Here is a 19,107-nt window from a genome sequence, read left to right as displayed (position 1 = left end):
ATGATCTGCAGTGGAGAGTAGGACACCAGACTATCACCCTGCTCGGAGGATATCAGCTCTCTGTTTCCTCCTGAATCAAACAAGCTTGATGAGAGATCATCCATTCACAAGATACAGCCTGCATTTTTGAGTAGACAGCCACCTACAGGCCATGCAAGCTGATGCAGTCCACAAACCTCACACAAACCTCTCATGTGTGTTTGTGTGCGTGGGGTTGTTTTGGATTGTTCCCCTTTCTCATCTTTTTCAGCTCTCTTTGAACCCCCTGCATCTAATGCAAGGTCATAACCTGGCAGTTATGGCCCTGTGTTGTCGAACATGCCTTGGGATAAAAGGCCCCACTAAAGCCCTGTAAAGAATAACAGTAGAGATTGAGGTTTGATGTTGGTCTTTCATGTGGCCACAGCTCTTTGTTCTGGAAAAAAATCTTGCTTCTCTTTTGTGTTTTTCTTCAGCCCTCTTTTTATGGTTTCACATCTCTGTTTTGATAAGAACGTACAGGAACTAAAGATGCAGAATAAAAGATTGTCTATAGTTAAAAATTTGTCAGCATTTCTCATTCTTACTGTATGTTCTCGGTCATTCTTGTTTTTTATCTCCTCATGACCTGACGCTCAGACAGTCTCCTGTAGCTGTTGCTTTTAATAGCTGGCTTGATGTTTAGATGTCCCACTTCCTGCTAGACTTCTAGACTCAATGTGTCGCATGTAACTGTCTGAGGTTTGTTCTCTAGGTCATCAGGTCATAATCCTGCCACCAGGTGGCAGTGCGCCGGCTTAGCAAGTGATATGTGCAAGCGTGTGTATGTGTGTTTGGCTATTCTTGTGAGGTCCAAAACTTTTTAATGTCCTCAAAAATCACGAGTTTAAAGTAATCCTTGTTTTTTGCCATTTTTTCAAATCATCAGGTGTCATCAGGTTTTAATGTCGATGGGATAGCGAATACGATTATTACATTAACTATGATTACGAATTTATTTTTAAACGATGCAAGTTTTGTGTGTCTGTAGTATTAAGATTTGTGCCTCTGAAAGAATGAGAACATCAGATTAGTGATTAGATGCTTTTGGTTCAGTCTGATGCCGAACAGACATGCTCACCTCTGGGATTAATTTATTTACTGCAGACATTAGGACTATAAATAAAAGACATGTGGATTGATACAGTTCAAAGAAGAAGTTAAAAATAAAAATACAGCCTACAGCAATCAAATCTGATCATCTGTTTTTCTGAATTTACTAATTATTTTCATATGTTTATGCAACGTTACCATTTTTGTTTCATTCTCTGAACTACAAACAATATTTTTCCCAAATTTCAAATACAAATATTTGTTTGCAGAAAATGGAAACTGGAGAAAAGATCCTATGTACTTCTTCAAAGCTCAAATACTGCAAAACAAAACAAGTTCATATTCACTTTCAAGCAATACAACAGTAATTTATGTAAACATGTATTTAGGAAAAGTTAAATATATATCTTTTCTGTGATAACCTTGATTTTTTTATCACCATTTTCATGTGTCTTGTCATGCTGTCAGTCTTTCACATTGCTGTTGGATGACGTTTTCACTCCTAATGTTTGATTTTGTTGAAATTCAACACCTATATGAACACTCTAGAAATGCTGATTAAATGAAAATAATTCTCTCTCAGATGTATATGATCAATATGATTTTCAAATTCAAACTGTTTCATTTGTATTGTTTGGGAATGTCCAGGTCGTATTCTTACACTTGTCGTCTCTTCAATAGCGTGCTCTGTCTACAGTCAGAGCTGATAATCTTAAATGTAAAGCACAGTTAATCTAAGCCTCACTGGCATCATTCACCTGGGCTTCCGTGAGTTCCAGACGCACTTGAAGGTCAGCAGACAGCAAGTGTCACGCGTTGAGAAGGTGTCGCTGCAAGCTCTGGGCGCGGGTGCAAGTGGGGTAATTGGGTGAGCCGCTTTGTTTTGGTTGATGTCAGGTGTGCCGTGATTAGATGATGACCTGTTGCTGGTCCCTTGGCCCAGACACGAAGGAAGGCTGGAAACCCGGAGCTCCTGTCTGGACTGATGAAAGAGGAGCTCTGTGGATTTAACGTGTCTGAAGGAGATGCCCTGTAAATACCAGTGTTATACTAATATAATGAACACGAGCAACGTGTTTTCCATTTGTTTTGTCTAGGCTTCTTCCTCAGGCAGTGAGACATTAATCATTACGAGCACATAACAGAATGCTCATAAGCACACGAAACCCGTGGAGAGAGATTTTGCTGCTAATGTGTGGTGATGAATGGCCTCAGAGATACGTGAGGAAGTTAAATCAGCCTGTATGGGCTGAGAGGAGATTTCTGTATGTTTGTAATTTGCAGGCGTGGGATATATGTGGGGATGTTGATTTAGAAGTGTCTAGATTGAAGATTGATTAGTGAGCCAGACTGTCTGCTGACGGTTCTGCATTAAACTACATGATATACAAAGAGTCAGGACAGGTGAATCTCAGACCTGCCACGATAGAGAACTGGGTTGGTTTAACACTGACTCACAGCTTTCCAGAATACAATATTTGTTTTAATGTAATAATATTTTTGGCACAGCATGAAACATTAAATGATAGTCAAAACAACTTAAATTGATTAATATGCGTACTAAACATACTGAACACAAAAGAAGATATTTTAAAGAACATTGGACACCAAACAATATTGGCACCCATTGACTTCCATTGTATGAGATTTCTCGAAATCTACTTTTGCGTTCCACTTCTGTAAGGGTCAAATAGAGGATTTGAGCGACATTACAGCAAATAAATGATGACATTTATTAATTTTGGGTGCATTGTCTCTTTAAAATGTATTTGATCTAAAATTGTATGCAATCATGATTATTAAATTAGTTTTAGAATTATTTTTATTAGGTCATGTTTTTGAATATTTTGGAAAATAGCATGATCATGAAAGTTTACAAAATACTAAAAGTCTTTCCTAGCAAATTTTAGGCAAAGGTTGAATTCGTTGAATATGCAAAATATGACATTGTTTCACTTATTTGGGATTTTATGGTTGCAACTTAAGTCCCATATTTACATTTGTGTAATTCCATTGTTCTGTACGGTTTACTATTATCCAAAAGTAAAAAAAAAATATGAGGAAGTGACCATAAACTAATTAATAATAGTGTATTGTGTAATATCAGATATTTCTAAAGTGGAGCATAATATAGTCCATGATTCAAGTGTCACGAGAAAGTTAGCCATCAACTTTATGTAACAATTTCTGTAAGCACTTCAGTGCATGTCTAAAGAAATAGGTGACGATTGCACATGGTGTTATTTTCAACAGCGATCATTATAATGAAGGTATGTGTGATAGCAGTGTGGAAGTCTCTTCATCAGCCCAGAGAGAACAGATCAAACTGCGTGGATCTCTCTGGACATGTGTCCATGATTTGTGATCCCTTCCTTTTCATTTCTCTCTTTCATAATTTTTTTCCCTTGTTCTTTTCCTCCCAGCGTGCATTCTTTATCTGTTTTTATTTTATGAGGCCTTCAAACGTTTCTGTAGCATTGGCATCTCTCTTAAAGTATCGACTTGAAACTGCTCCAGGTTTAAAGTGGTACCAGCCTGTCGATCTAAGCCACCTTGGACACATTTAAAAGAGTCTCACTGTGAGACAGGAAGAGAATAAATAATAATAGAATTAGAGGAAAAGGCATAATAAAGTATAGTTTTCTAGGAGGGCTTTCATCTTTCCATAACAATAATGTTGTGAATGGGCCGAGGGGGGACTGTGTTTGGACTGGGAAGCCTGCAGTGACAGACATGAAAGGCTTCGGGCCGGAGCAGGCTTTTAAGAGACCGATGGCGCTACAGGTCAGCGTGTTCGCAGCACGTGGACAACCTCTGCCGCTCCGTCCCTGTCTATTTTTGCACAGCTATCCATTCATACTCAATATCTGTGTCCAGCCTTTGGTTTTCCCCCTCTTTGACTCCCCCCCACTTCCCTTCATTTTCCCTTCCTTCTCCCCAACACCCCACTGATCTCTCTGTCTGTGGGCAGGAGGCCCAGAAAGAGGAGCGGGTACAATGAGAGAGGGAGAGAGAGGTGGAGACGTGTGAGGAAATGGAGCGTCATTGCTCTCCGCACTTGACGTCAGGCTCGGCCCCCTTCTGCAGCTGTTGGATGTGTTTAACAGCTCTCTGTGTTTGCTGTCACGCCACAGTGGTGGCACATTAAAACAAAAGCCACAGGTTGAGACACTCGCGACAAAGACGGAAGACTTGTGGCAACCAATCCCTAAAATCCACATATTCAATTATTTTACATGCTAAATCTCATCGTGCATTGCTATTTTGTGTGTTGTTGCAAAACTTTTTGAACTTTTTACAAAAAAAGTATGAATTGAATATATTATGTACTGAGGAAATCCTCTCCATACCCATAACTGTTTAATGAAAAGTTTAATCATAAGATTAATCGTGATATATGTCTGTGTACAGTGCATATTCATTTTGTATTTATAAACACACACGTATATATTTAAGAAAAACATAAAGTATGATAATTCATAAACATTTATAAAACTATATTATATAATATAACGTTGGCTAATACAAATAAATACATCTAAATATTTCCTAAATATATAAACATGTATGTGTATGTTTTTGTGTTTATAAATACAAAATGAGTATGCCAGTACACAGACTCGTATTATGTAAGAACAACATTTTATTCTGGATGAGATTACATCTATTCATTTGTCAAACGTTTTATCCAAAGTGACTTACAAGTGCATTTTATTAACATTTTGTCAACATGCTAAACAGTACCGTTAGATTTATTACGATAAATCATTTGACAGCCCTAAAAAGAACACGACAAACAAATATCATGTTTAGTCTTGGATAATAAAATAGTGTGTTGTTTGATGGGCATCCCAACATCAAAATTGTTACAGTTAGTCTATTTATTAATAACAATGTCTGCATTTTATTTGTATAGCTTTTATGCATTAATCTTTAATACAGAATAAAATAATAAAACATTAAAAAACATATTCATTTGATTACATTTCAAATATAATATTTAATTAAGTTCTCTTTATAGAATATTCAACAGGTACATCAACACGATAGTTGTTCCATCTCCCTTCTCTCGGAACAATTCTAATTTCTTTCTCTTTCAAAGTACGAGTCAATCCACTTGCGCGTTTTCAACCCCTCCCTATCGCTATATCCCCCATCACCACCTCTACCCAGTTTTTTTCGGTCTTTATGTGGCTTTAGGGAAGCTCAACTATTGGGTATTGGTCCCTCCTCCTACATAAGCCACCCCCCTCACCGCCGGCTGAGTTGGTACAATCCTGCTTTGCATAAGTTGTCTGTGAGTAGATCCATGTGTAAGGGGCCAGGACTGAAGGAATTATTCCCTTGTGCAGCGGGTGGATGTATGCGTAGGGAAAAGAGTTGCACTCTGTCAGTCTCCACATCTTTCCAGTGTCAAGGCTTTAATCATGTATTGTGCTTACCCTGTGCCTGGAATGGGCAGCAACTCTCTAATGTATTACTACAACGGAAAATCGGTGAGTGCTATTTTTCACTCTGGAGGAAGCGTATGTAAGTAAACATGTTTTTCATGCACTCGGTGGGCTGTTGGGTTTAACGGGAGTGGTGAACCGTGTCCGCTCAGCGTACTGAAACTGTTGAGGGTCTGGCTGGTCCTTGCTTTGAGTGTGTGTGCGTATGACTGCTGTGTTTCCATTACCTCAGTCTGAGAGGTCAACATTAACTTGATTTGATTTTATGATTTAAACTAATGTAGAAAGTTAGGAAGCACTTTTTGCATTGCTCAACGTTAACCAAATCATAACTTTAGCTAGAAAGTGACAGCAGATTTTCTTTTCTTAATGTACACATTTACATTTATTCATTTGGCAGACGCTTGTATCCAAAGCGACTCACAAGTAGGAGAGCATATAAAGCATAAATACACAGAGATCTTTTATACATTTTTCATGCGTGTTTTAATGTTGTCTGTTGAGTGTTGACTGACGCTGGCTGTACTCGAGACTCAGCGCGGTTTCTGCGCGGCAGCTCTGCCGAGCGCTGAGACAGGCTCACAATAATAACAAGTGGGAGTCTGGGAATGATTAAGGACGAGGGTCTGTCTGTTGAGGTTTGACTTTCCTGTTTGCAGATTGAGCTCATAGCACCAGCATCGCTGTTCCTCCATCTGTTTTTAATCAGCCAGGCATTCTTCTCGCTACAGGAATCCTGATGGGGCTCCTAAAGCTCTCCACCACAGGCCCTTTGATTTCTGTAAGACACTCATAATGCCTGTTTGCCCGGCTATCCGTGCGAGCGCTCGCGTGCGTGTGGGCTGGACCTTTGTCAGGTGCTTGTTGATTGGATCGGTAGTACAGGTTTACGAGAAAGATGAGGTCGTGACTCAAGCCTGCTTTTGTGCCTAATGCACTGGAAGAGTTCGTGTTTTGTGTGTGTGGGGGAGTATTTGACTATACTTTAGGGTCATAAATCTTTGTAAGAAATTGTCTTTGTTTTGTAATGTAGATAATGTCATTTTATTTTTATAAATGCAATAAAAAGTCCTACAATTGGTCATTGCACTGTGAAAAATGGTGTGTTCAAAAGTGACGTTCCATTACTTTAACTCATAAAAAATGAAATTGAAATTAGTAAATTTATTGTGATATGATTAATTAATTACTGTAAATAGACTTTTTATATAAAATTAAGTTTATTATAATTTTAAGTTAATAGTAATGTCAATTTAATTTTACTTAAAAGTATAAGCCAGCTGTTGAACTAAAGTTTTTAAATTGAATTTTCTACTTGTTTTAATAAAAACTACTAAAGTGTTACAGATAAGTGTGGTTAAGAGTGTGTGTGTGGTACAGAAATATTATAAATTGTAATATTTAATATTACATCTAATATCTTTTCTTGTTGATGAGACACTTGAGGATGTCTCATTTGTCTTTTGAAAAAAACATTATTGTATTATTTAAAAAGTCGAAACATAAATTAAAACTATTTAATAGATTTTTAATATTTTAAATATTTAATATGAAATGTTCATAGTATATGTAAACAAGACGTTGCTCTGTGGAAAAAATTCCAGTATATTTCCCTGTTGCCTCTCTCTCTCTTTCTCTATCTCTCTCTCTGTCGCGCTCTCTCCATGCAGTGCTCTGGAGAATTCTCCGTCTGTTTGCTGAAAAATTAGTTGTTTCCCCTATAAACTTACTTATTACATTTATCTATTATTCATTGTTATTTTTGCGTTGTACTAGGGAGACACTTCTCATAAAGTTAGGTAAAACTTCTAGGTCTTCATATCTCGCTGCCTTTCTAAGGATGAACATAAGACTCCGGTTCGTGTTTTCACTTTTTTCTGAGGTCATTTGACAGTGTCCAGAGTTAGCTTTCCTCATAGGCCATTATGACAGACCTCTTTGTTCCTGCACCACAAAGCTCACTTTGATCTTTTTATATTAAGTATTTCCAGCCTTGTAATGCAGGCTGGGAGGAAGGAGAAAACGAGGAGCATGTGGCTAACTCGGGTCATAGTTGAGCTTTATGATCCAAAGCAGTGGGTAAATACTCAATAAACCCTTCCTTGTGTTGTTGTGTTATTTACATCTTGGCACAGATGTATTATTTATTTATTAAATGTCAGATGCTGTGAGCATCAACAAAGATAAAAGTCAAATTGATTTGTTTGAATGTCAAGCTGGTACCAATAGTTTTATGGCCGGGCCCTGGAGGGCAAGTGGTCTCCCCTGCTTTGATTTGGTCAGTTTATGATGTGTGAAGCGTTTTATTTCCTCTCCGCTGTTCTGCGTTTAATTTACATATTTGTACGAAGCGGGCATGTGTTTTTCTAAGGTGTTGGTTTTTCCTGCCGCAAGTTTCATTTGTGGAAATTTAGACTTTTGACTTTAACACAAGCCAGAAGAAACCTGCACTTGATGTTCATTATCAAATACATGCAGATACGTACCGGAGCCTTTCTAAGGTTTTGTTTTGTAAGAAACTTTGCATAATGAGTCAGTGTCTGTAGTTTTTCAAAGCAGACGGCGGTGTTGTATTTTCGCGCTTGAAAGCCTTTCACCTGTGTCTAAAAAGGAACGAAGGGCTTTTAAGTATCAAAGTTTTACCGCCCGCACTTTGTAAGCAAACTTGGCTAGCAAACTGGAAACGTGTCCCTTCAGGACAGAGCTGCTCCGTTCAATAGAGGCTCATTGTCTGAGACTAGCGTGCCTTTTCGCCTTGATAAGTGTGTAAGATGGGAGTTGAAAAGGAAGGCCCTCGGGCTGCGATCTGACTCAAAACAAGCGACATGCAGAGGCAGGATATTTTCTTGTCACTCGGCTTCCCTCAGCTCTGAGCTTGTCCTTGTGGGTAACTCTGTTGTTTGGCCTTCTTTTCTCCTTCCATAATAATTTATGCCATTTCTCTCTCTATCTCTCTATTCCCTGCCTCTCACGGTTGTCTGTTGACTTATGTTGACAGTTTGGTGGTTTTTCCGTGCGTTGTGATGAATGTGGTTTTCAGATCAAAGGAAGGTGTGACATGCAAGCAGAGGAGAAAAACTCATTTCACTCATCAGCATGAGCTTTTGTCACAAACACACATATGTATGTCGCTTTTTGCGACTACAAACATCCTTTTTTGTTATAAATAAATTTTGGAGACAAAAACACCTCTAATAACACATTTCCTCCCTTAGTTTATTTTCTAATTGAATATTGACAAAAGAACAATGAGGGAGAAAATCTTTTAAACGTGTGATTGTTTAGACCAGAGAGTCCTGAGTAACTGACAGCTTCCTAATTAAAGCCACGGTCAAAGGAAGCATTTCCTTTGCTCTCTCACTTTGCCCACTGTCTCTCTCTATCTTTCTTTCATTCTTCGTCCTGGTGGTGGAGAGGGGCGCGGGTGTTTAGGAAGGTTTATTAACAGGTCGACTGGTTAGCTCGGGGTAAAGCAGACAATTAGCATTATCCGCTGCCATATGCTGCCCATTGAGCCATGAGGCGGAGACAAAAGGCCCTCTCCCACGCCGCCCTAACCTGAGATCACCAGGGGACTTCCAGCGCCGGGGTCACATGTGTGCGCCTCCACACCCACAAGAGCCCGCCCCAGCTTATGAACGTGCTCGCTGCCAATCACATGGGGCCGCACTGCCGTCTCAGCAAGGTGCCCGGGCCGCACACTGCTGGCTTAACTGACTGAAAGAGCTTTAGATGTTGATCGTAATGTAGCATGTGTAGGGACGTTCTGCAGACGATCTTTATAGGATATTTTAAATTATTGAATGTTATCTATTATATATATTGAACAAATATATTGAATTGTTCAAATATGTCAGAGCCGATGGTCGAGTGGTTCGTGCTCCCACATATGGCACCGTTGCATCCCAAGCGACCCGAGTTCGAATCACGGCTCATGGTCCTTTCCCGACCCCACCCTCTTTCTCTCATCCACTTCGCTTTCAGTCCTCTTTACGAATCACTGTACTAATAAAGGCATAAAATGGCCAAAAAATATTACTACTACATCCTACTTTTTAAAATGTATTATAATGATGCATTGATATGATACCGCCACAAACTAACAATGAACAATATATGTTTACAGCATTTATTGATCTCTGTTAGTTGTTACAAGTAATTTGTACATTATTTGTTAATGTTACATTATTTTTCATTGTGCTAATGTTAACAGAAGGGAATAGCAACAATAGTCAGGGATAGCTTGGAAAAGAATTGGAATCAAGTTGTTGTCTATAGAATTTGGTTGGACTTTATTTGGGAAAGGAAAGGCCACTGTGATGTAGAGCACAGATCGTGTTTAACAAGAGGTAATGAGAAACACATTGGGTTGGGCATCTGCTCAATGTTACAGTGATTAGCTCTTACAAACGTGACGAAGCAATCCGGTCCTGGCAGGGAATTTACGTGCCAGGTGAAGAAAGGACACTAAAGCTGGGACTGGAGTGAATTCTATCTCTCTGTCTTAATGACAGCCAATGAGGGACGTCCTCTTTTAACATCTTTATCTCTCCTTCTCTCTTTTCCACTCTCTGGGAGGTGGTTTTGTCTCATCTGGTACACATGAACTTATACTGGGCTGTAGCCTTACGTCTTTGATCTTCCTCTACTGGAATGGGCACTTTTGCAGCTGTAACCACTGCTCCGTTGGCTCGACCCCATTTCACCCCGCAGCTCCTAAATTACACATACATAAACACATGCACACCCCAACGCGCTTGCGTATTAATCCATTTGTTTTGATGCGTTGTTTGGCAGCTATGCATGTCAACGTCATTATATTCTAATTAAGCATTGAAGCGCACAGCACTGCCGGTAATCCTCTCCTTTCTGTAATAAGACTTCCAAATTAGCCATCTGTTACATCAAAGAGTTTGTAAATTGGACATATGCGTTTTGATGCATTGTTTATGTTTTAGTATGCAGTCTGATTTCAAGGGATGTGTGAATTAGGCCAGAAGTTGTGATACTTCGGTACATGAGAAAACGCTTGCAATGTGAGCGTGTCCGTTCGAGTCGCTCTCGATAGTTTACAGAAAACACGTGTCCTCACAATAATGTATCATGCTTGTAATTTTAAAAAGGCGTTTCGCTTTTAACTCTTATTTATGAACGGTTAAATATATTTGGGTATCAAATATACCGTAAGCTACAAGAGTCCTATGGTGTGAATAAGCAGAAATGTACAAAAAACGGTTAATGATTTATTATGTTATATTATCAATTATTTCTAAATTAATTGACATTTATAATTTTTTCAAGTTTTTGCGGTCACACTAGGGCACATTTATTCATTCAAATGTATTTATTTTATTTGTTCACATTATAGATGAAACAAAGCAGAACCTGTTAATCCATGGTTAAATATAAACATACCATATATGTGTTTATGAACAAAGTAAACCAGGATTACACTTATTTAGGATTAAGAATGCGTTAAAAATCCTGATAATGTTTTTTCTTTCTTCCAGGTGTACGCACCATCTCCCAACTCAGACGACTTCAACAGAGACTCTCCATCCTACCCGTCCCCCAAACCCCCCAGCAGTATGTTCACAAGCCCTTTCTTCGGTCAGTCATTTCACTCTGTTTATATTGTATGTAATATTAATTGTTATTGACCTATTGTTTACTTAGTTATTACTTGCTATTTACTATTGCTACTTTAATTTCATTACAGAAGGAAACTAAATTAAGCATTTCTTGCAGCTTCTGGATTTTTATAGACATGTATTATATATTCATTGGCGTGGGACATGAAATTCAGGATCTTCTTCCCATTTATTTTCAATTGTATGAACGTTTTCAAACTCAGACCACACAGTTCTTGGTACGCTCCTTCCCCCACACATTAAACCTTACTTTTTTTGAAAATGGGAACCTTCTCTTTACGCATGAGCAACTGCCTATCGCACCGACTTCACAGATATAGATAGTAAACCAGCCAAACAGATTCAAGCTCTGTCAACTTTGATCAAAGTTATACGGTCGCTCAGTCTGCGAGGAGTTCTCCTTTAAATGTTCAGGCGGAAGCAAGTGAACTGAGTCTGGCTGAATGTTATCTCAGCTGAGCTCAGGGCTTGGCTCGGGCTCAACTGTAAAAAGCAGACTTGAAGGGAAGCGGGACTGTTTGACATCCTCACAATCCAATAAAAGGAGTGTGGGGGTCAGACTTCAGCTCACATATCAAACTGTGTGTTGTGTTTTGCCGGGTTTATCAGTGTTTTGCCTGGTTTATAAACTTTCCACAAGTTGATTGCGAAGTAACTTGCTCTGAAGCCATGAAAGGAAGATGTTCTTCATGTTTCTCATGTTTAAATGCATTATGGTTTTTAATCAGATGGGACCCACAGTTCCTCTGACCAGTGGAACTCATCCAATGGAATCAGCCAGCCAGGTTATGGGGGAATGCTGGGAGGATCTTCATCTCACATGCCACAGTCTGGAAACTTCAGCAACCTGCACTCACATGACCGCCTGGTGAGAACGCTGTGTATCTCTTTTTTTGTGGGTTCAGCCAAGTACAGCTGCCATTTTATTTGTTTATGTGCAAGCTCACCGTAACCTTTGAAGCATTAATAACATACACAGTTTTCACAATGCATTTTGTGTTTCAACATTTTTTATTTAGTTTTGTTAAAAAAAAACAATAGCATCAGGAATAAAACACCCTACTGTACTGTGTAAATTGGATGTTTCATTTCTGTAGAGTTTAAACAAGTTGATTTAGTAAGATTAAAACATTGCTCTCTTCTTTTTTGTATTTTGACATTTTTAGTATGAAGTTTGTAACCCATGCATTTGTTGTTTTTCTGTCATAGAACTACCCACCACACTCGGTGTCGCCCACAGACATCAACGCCAGCCTGCCACCCATGTCCAGCTTCCACCGCAGTAGTGCCAGCACCTCGCCCTTTGTCACCGCATCTCACACCCCACCTGTCAACACCGCAGAGGGAGTCATGGGTATGCCGTCCCGCTTGCGTCACATTCCTAGTGTTCCCCTCAAATTATTACATATTCTTTTTTCATGCGGTTGTCTCGCACATCTTTAAAGCTTCAGTGTGTAATTTCTACCAAAAAGAGTTACAAAAATGGTTTATAGGCTTTGTTTGAAAAGTGACACATTGCTGTTCATGTTTCAAAAAACAAAACTGGTTTGAGTCGGTTGAACCCAAAAAATCAAATTTATCCTGCCTTATCGGAAACACAGCCATTGTTTCTGCAATATAAAGATGGAAAAGCTGAAAGTATTTTAATAATAAAATAATCCTTCACTCCACAATAGTTTTCATATGCATTCAGTTTATAATACATCACTTTTTTTTAAATATCTCTAAACATTATTTTGTTACTATATTTTAGTGATAAAGTGATTTTTTCGTTCGGTCTATTCACACAACTCGGACCACTAAAAACATGACACTAATGTCTTTGTCAGCACTGTTTCGATGAATGCCGTATCTCTGTGTGGTCTTTTGTGTAGTTGCTGCTAACCGAGGGAACGCCACTGGAAGCTCTCAGACTGGAGACGCGCTGGGAAAAGCCCTGGCTTCGGTGAGGTCTTTCTCCATTCAACCAGTTCAATACATTCTTTAACCAAACAGCATTTGACTGCCATCTATATAAGTTCCTTCATCAAAATATTACATTATTATTTTAACTAGTGAGCAATCCACGTTTTCCGGTATTGTAAACGTACCCCATGTTGTTCATCTTAGTTCCGGAATCTCCATGTTAATGTGTTGTAGACATAAGCAAGATTACTCTACATAATGGCATAGGAAAGACAGGACTTGTGCTCTTAGGCTGGGTATTAGTAGCAGTGCAGAAGGTTAAGAGATTGAATAAGGTCAGGGGATCTGTTTGTGGATGTTTCTGGACCTAAGCCCGGATAATTGTGCTCTTAATCTTGCAGTATACAAGAAAAGGAGCTGTACATAAAAGCCTGTGGATTATGCATTGGTTTGGATAATGAGTGCTGGCGTTCATGCTTTTTCACAACGTGTCCTGAAACCGGAGCTCGCAATAACCTCTAAAACTTGCCGAGCTTAACTTGAAGACTTATTTAGCTTCAAAAATCTCGCATTCTTGCTTATCCTACAGAAAGTCACAACAAGCCTTTTTTAAAAGTAGGAACACATCTGGACTGATTCAGCGTTTCAGACGAAAGCGCAGCGGAGTCACCTCTCCTCCAAGGATGAGGTTGCCGCTTTTTCTCAAGCTTTCGCCGTTTCAGATATCGGAGAGGTCGTAGCGCCCTCCCCTTCTATGAAATTAGATGCCTAATCGGTCCTCTTTGAAATGAGAGAAGAAAAAATGTAATAAGACACTGGGTGAGGCCTCAAGTGCACACTCTGCCACACACACAAACACATGACAGTGTTGCGGAAAGATAATCACAAATTAAGTCTTTTTGTATTTGCAGACTCAATTCTATTAGCATGATAAAGCCGCAGTGAAACGGACACGGTTGGGCTGTGGTGGAAGGACGGGAGAGAGAATGAAACGAGGGGTGGGGGAAACGTCCTAACTGCTGCGTCTCGGCTCCGCGGGCCGCCCATTGTGGCGCTTTTGTTCGGGTTCCTTTTGGACGGTTTATTCTCATTGGGCCCCTGCTGGCAAAGAGCAGTGTGACTGATGAGGGGCGGAGATCCGTTTGTTGTTGGTAAAATGAGCGGTGTTACACTAAAAATAAGGCAGAAGTTGGACGGGATGCCCGAATGGACGGCCACAACTCATTGGGTCAAGAGTCAGAGACATCAGAGGCCATGAAGCTAAAGAACAGGGGACAATCGTTTATATGAAATAACTATGATACTCTTTTGCAGGCTGACCATGATTTTTTATCATTTAGGTAAAACAAATGAACTTTTCTATATCAAGAAGAACTTGGTCAATGTCTTCACAAAGGATTTCTTTCTCTATGTCCCTGTTTTTATCACTTACACCCTAACTTGCCCTCTCTCTCTCACTCACTCTCTCTCTCTCTCTCTCTCTCTCTCTCTCTCTGTCTATTCTGAGAGATGAATGTACTAAAGCCCCGGGCAGGATTTGCAGAGTTGATTGAAACACAAAAGTGTGGCATTCAGGGTTTAATAAGAAGATTAATAACGATAGTATACGCATTTTGATGTGTTTTTAAGTGAAATGGACTTGATGATCCCCTGGAAGTGATGTCCCACAAGTTTAGAGCCGTTTATTCTCAAATCCTCCCAGATAATTGGGATCAAAATCTGAATACTTCATAGTGGTTTCCATTATGAGACCAAAAACCATTTTAACAAAACACAGGAAGCACTAGCTTAACAAAAAAAAGGTTTTGTATATTTTTTGTAATCTGATCTGTGTATAGTGAATAAAGAAAGACATAATTGGAAAAAAATGTATCTAAAAGTTAATACATTTATAATCCTAAAATTTCAGAACTGTAGTGACCTTCATTGGCGGTGTCAGAATCTGGAGGTCTTTCTTATAAATGGCATCTGTTTGTTTATTGTGAGGTGGGCAGGGCTGTGCCCGTCCTGGCCGCTATTTATTGGGCAGCCAGCGAGAAGCTTTATTACCTCTCATCCATAACAGAAGATGAGCCCGAGACGCCCATCCACACAGCCACAGGCCAGACTCATTCAGTCTAATGATCTCCAAAAAGAGAGATTAATGACCATGTCCTCTCTCTCTCTCTCTCTCTCTCTCTCTCTCTCTCTCTCTTCCTGCATCATCTGGCTTTTCTATATTCTGCTATGTCCTCTATGTATTAAAAGGATCATAATGGATCATGATAAAGCCATTTAAATTAAGGCTGGGCCACACAACCACATATACTGTACAACAGTAGACATGTGTTAAATGATCAATGTTGGACATTTGGCCATATTGCCAGCCCTAATCTGAATTCACCAGACAGTATTACTGCCACTATTTGTTCCCCCCCCCCCTTGCCTTATAATGGCGGGGTTGTGATGTTTCGTGCTCATGTGGTTTTACTTGTGATATGCAGCGGGTGTGGGTTGCACGGTCTCGGGCTTTGACTTAATAACAACTACAGATGTGTCGGAAAGCCAGCAAGCGCATGCTGGATTGCAGGTGTCACACAGCCGTTTGAGCGCAGGAGGGGCTGCGTGTGTTTTTCTGCAGACATTATAAAGTGTGGCGTTGGTTGTAAAAAGCCCATATGTATGCTGTGAGCAATTTTTATTGCCGCTCCGCTTGTAAAATCAGCAGAATTGATGAGGCAATTTTGGCTGAGGGATGCTAACCGTGATTGTAAAGCCAGGGAGGAAAATGACAGGTTGTGGGTTTTAACAGCGAGCTACCTCACGGTCTGATTTTGGTCTTTTTCTTTCTCTTTTGTTTACAGATTTATTCTCCTGAACACACCAGCAGTAGTTTTCCCTCAAACCCTTCCACTCCAGTGGCCTCTCCCTCTCCTCTGACGGCCCAGGCGGGCGCTGCCTCAGCAGGTACAGTGGTGACAACCAGCGGCCCCACAGGAAGGGCAGGTAGAGCACTAGTCTGCCTCTCTGACCCACACTCACACGTTATCACAGCTACTCAATCGTACACTGAACGGAATAAAGTAAATGAATGTTATTGCATCAGATAACAAAATGTTATTTATTTAGAACTAACAAAGGTTTTCTTGGCGATTGAACTACAGTATGTCTGGTGTAGTTCATCATATCCCGCTACAAAGAACTAAAATTTCCTGATATTTCAGCCTACCTTTTTATTCTATATTTTTTTCGTTTTGTCATTTAAAACCCAACAAACATGTTGTGAAATACTTTTAATATGCTAAAAGTGTTTGAAATAGAAATAAAAAGAGATTTGGTTAATTTCTTTAATGCAGTGGTTCTCAACTATTGGCCCAAAGCCCCAGCATTCATGTAATAGTCATTCATTTTATTGTATGATATCTTCGTTTAATTTTGTATTCCACCACTTAATGTGAAGGCTGAATCGTAACACAGCCATCTGAAGCATTCCACTTTTTTTCATTTCACTTTTTGGGGCGACTGACTCACAGCAATGCCGTGTGGTTGTACACTCGCTCTCAGCCCTCCTCTTCCTCACGTAAATGAGCAAATACGTAGACAGAGATTGAAGTTGATGTCAACTGAGCTGTGTTCTGGTTAGACGTTGATAGATAACCAACCAGTGTGAAGATTTTACACATGCAAGGCGCAGTCATTTTAAATGAAGACAATTTAGAAGCACAGGATGCAGAGAAACACGCCGTAGTTTCTGCAAATGGAATGTTGTTGCAGTGAGCGGGCAGTTGTGTGTGTTCAGTGATATACTGCTGACAGCTGCGTCTGTGTCTGTCCCCCTCGTCGGCTTCAGCTGTTGCCCTGTTCCTCACACAGCTGTTGCCCGTGACAGACCAGCCTGCGAAGATCCTCATTTATTAGCCTGACTGACTGAGAAAAAGGGAGGGAGAGGATGACTCAGCTCAGAGAAAGTCTTCCTCTCCAGATAGCCTCCTGTACCTTTTGATGTCACTTTCTGTCCTTTTACTGTATGCAGCCTGGCTTGTCCCAGATTTTGTGATGTTAAGAATCCTGTTAAGTTTACAATACCTCAAATATGCATCGCAACCAAAAGATACCCATATGATATCCCAGTCTGTGCAAAAACAGCTAAAGTAATTTTTTGTGGTTTTCTACATAAAATTGTGTAATGTAAAGAACATCCTGTGAAAATATAACCTTCCAATTCTCTTTAATATTGAATGAATAATGCCATGTCAAAGATTCCAGCAGTATTTTAGTCATTGTAGTATTTATTGTATTTTAAATGAAATTTTGAGTACTACATCATCTATTATATAATGATATAAAAAATCTTTTATAGCAAGAAATTGCCTGACTTCTTACCCCATAACTAGATTATGTGACTTTAGTCTGGATTTCACAGACGGGGCACATTTATAAATCATTATACGTATATGCACATGCATTTTAAAAATCATAGCAAATAACATACTATCCTGTTTCTTAATTGGTAGCGCATTACGCTAGCAATGCAGAGGTCATTGGTTTGATCCCCCGGGGAAGACACACGCTGATAAAATGTATACTTAATCATCTGATATTTGCCGGTTTTGCATTTTAATTGGCCTTGACGATATGTAAGTCTTGTATACTTTTGGCAATCGTACCATATCTTCTCTCCCTACGACTTTATCACATCATTAAGTTGATTTACATTCCCAAGAAGGCAGTCAAAGCCCCCTTTGATATCTGGGTCCTTTTATACATCGAAGCTTTTTGATTAGGCTGTTCTTAGACGTCGGCGCACATAGTTTAACGATGTTATGATTAAGCCGAAACATATCCATCTGTTCCTCAGGATTCCTTCTTAAACTCAGCCATTAGACCCACTTATAGCCAGGCCTTTGCTGCCCATACCGGCCAATTAAAGCCAAGTATCGTGTACGGACCCCCACACAGGCCCACAATCATTTGTCAAGCCGGCCAATGGTTCGTAGGGCTTATTAAACACCACACTCGCTTCACGTGGGGAGAGGAGAGAGCTCTCATTTCCTGCCCCAGAGTAATTCTAATAGGCTGTTAATGAAAGTCTGTTTCAGAGGGTTTTGCCTTTTAAGAAGCAGATTGCTTCAAATGAGGTTTGCTTACATTTTGGAGGGAAGGAATGGTTGGAAAATCTACTTAAACAAGTGCCTGTCAGAGGAGAGGTGAAATTAACTCAATTTGCTTGCAGACGGTCCATCGCAACAGTTATGACAACCGGCAAAATAGGAAATCTGTGATGTAAACAAAGTACCTGCTTTGATCTCAAAAAGAGTCAGTTTGAAGACAGTGAATGGGGGTCTCCAAAAATAACAAGCCAAACACCTACATTTGGTTCGTACTACTTTAAGCAAGTTTCTGTGTAGGACTTTCTTTCGTGGATTGTTTGTCAGTTAAAAAGACTTAGTTTGGAACGAAGGGAGAGAAAGTAACCCCACCTCCCCCACACTATTTTTTGATTTGTGATTAGCAGATGTGCATTCTTTTCGAGCAGTATTGATTTACGGCCAGTCAGAATCGGCACGTTTAGACCGAGACCAGACCGGGGTCATTTAGTCCCTTCCAGTCTCACAAGAAACACAGTCACTGAGTACTTCCAGAAGAGGACCGAGAGTTAATGATAAAAAAACATTGAGTCTGGGGTCCGAGTGTCTGACCAGTATGCCTTTCCCTGTTTTTTTTTCTTAATAAATTGAAAAAACATGTTACTTTTGACAGTTACCATACACGACTTTCATGAGATTGTTCTTCATCCAGTAGGTTGTGAGTTTTGGTCTTATCCTGTCACGTCAGGCTTATCTATTGTGATCAGTCAGAGTCGAGAGAAGACTTACCCGTATCTTGCATTGTTTCTCGTCATGACTTCATTAATGAAAGGAAGTAGGTGATGTCCCTCAATGCTGGTTTGTGTACGTTTGTGTATAAGGCTCGACCACGCAACCTTCTCACATTGCAGGATACGGCCCAGTCATAGGAAATGATGCGTCTGGAGATATGGAGGAAAACAA

At 39.8% G+C, this 19,107-nt stretch overlaps 1 protein-coding gene across 7 annotated transcripts in view; it reads left to right on the top strand.

Moving 5' to 3' along the window:
• tcf12 (transcription factor 12) overlaps positions 1-19,107 on the top strand; it is an 84,664-nt gene that overhangs the window by 54,629 nt on the left and 10,928 nt on the right. For 4 of the 7 annotated variants that reach the window (XM_056745992.1, XM_056745974.1, XM_056745956.1 and 1 more), the window contains exons 9-13: positions 11,033-11,132; positions 11,902-12,041; positions 12,383-12,527; positions 13,048-13,118; positions 15,922-16,063. In XM_056745992.1, the coding sequence (XP_056601970.1) occupies positions 11,033-11,132; positions 11,902-12,041; positions 12,383-12,527; positions 13,048-13,118; positions 15,922-16,063 (598 nt within the window). The remainder of the gene's footprint in view (positions 1-11,032; positions 11,133-11,901; positions 12,042-12,382; positions 12,528-13,047; positions 13,119-15,921; positions 16,064-19,107) is intronic. The other 3 variants (XM_056746001.1, XM_056745983.1, XM_056745964.1) reach the window with 1 other exon arrangement.

Source organism: Triplophysa dalaica, chromosome 1, assembly GCF_015846415.1.
Source record: "Triplophysa dalaica isolate WHDGS20190420 chromosome 1, ASM1584641v1, whole genome shotgun sequence".
Classification (NCBI taxonomy): domain Eukaryota; kingdom Metazoa; phylum Chordata; class Actinopteri; order Cypriniformes; family Nemacheilidae; genus Triplophysa; species Triplophysa dalaica.
Note: the sequence above shows the minus strand (reverse complement) of the source record. Positions and strands in the feature narration are given on the sequence as shown.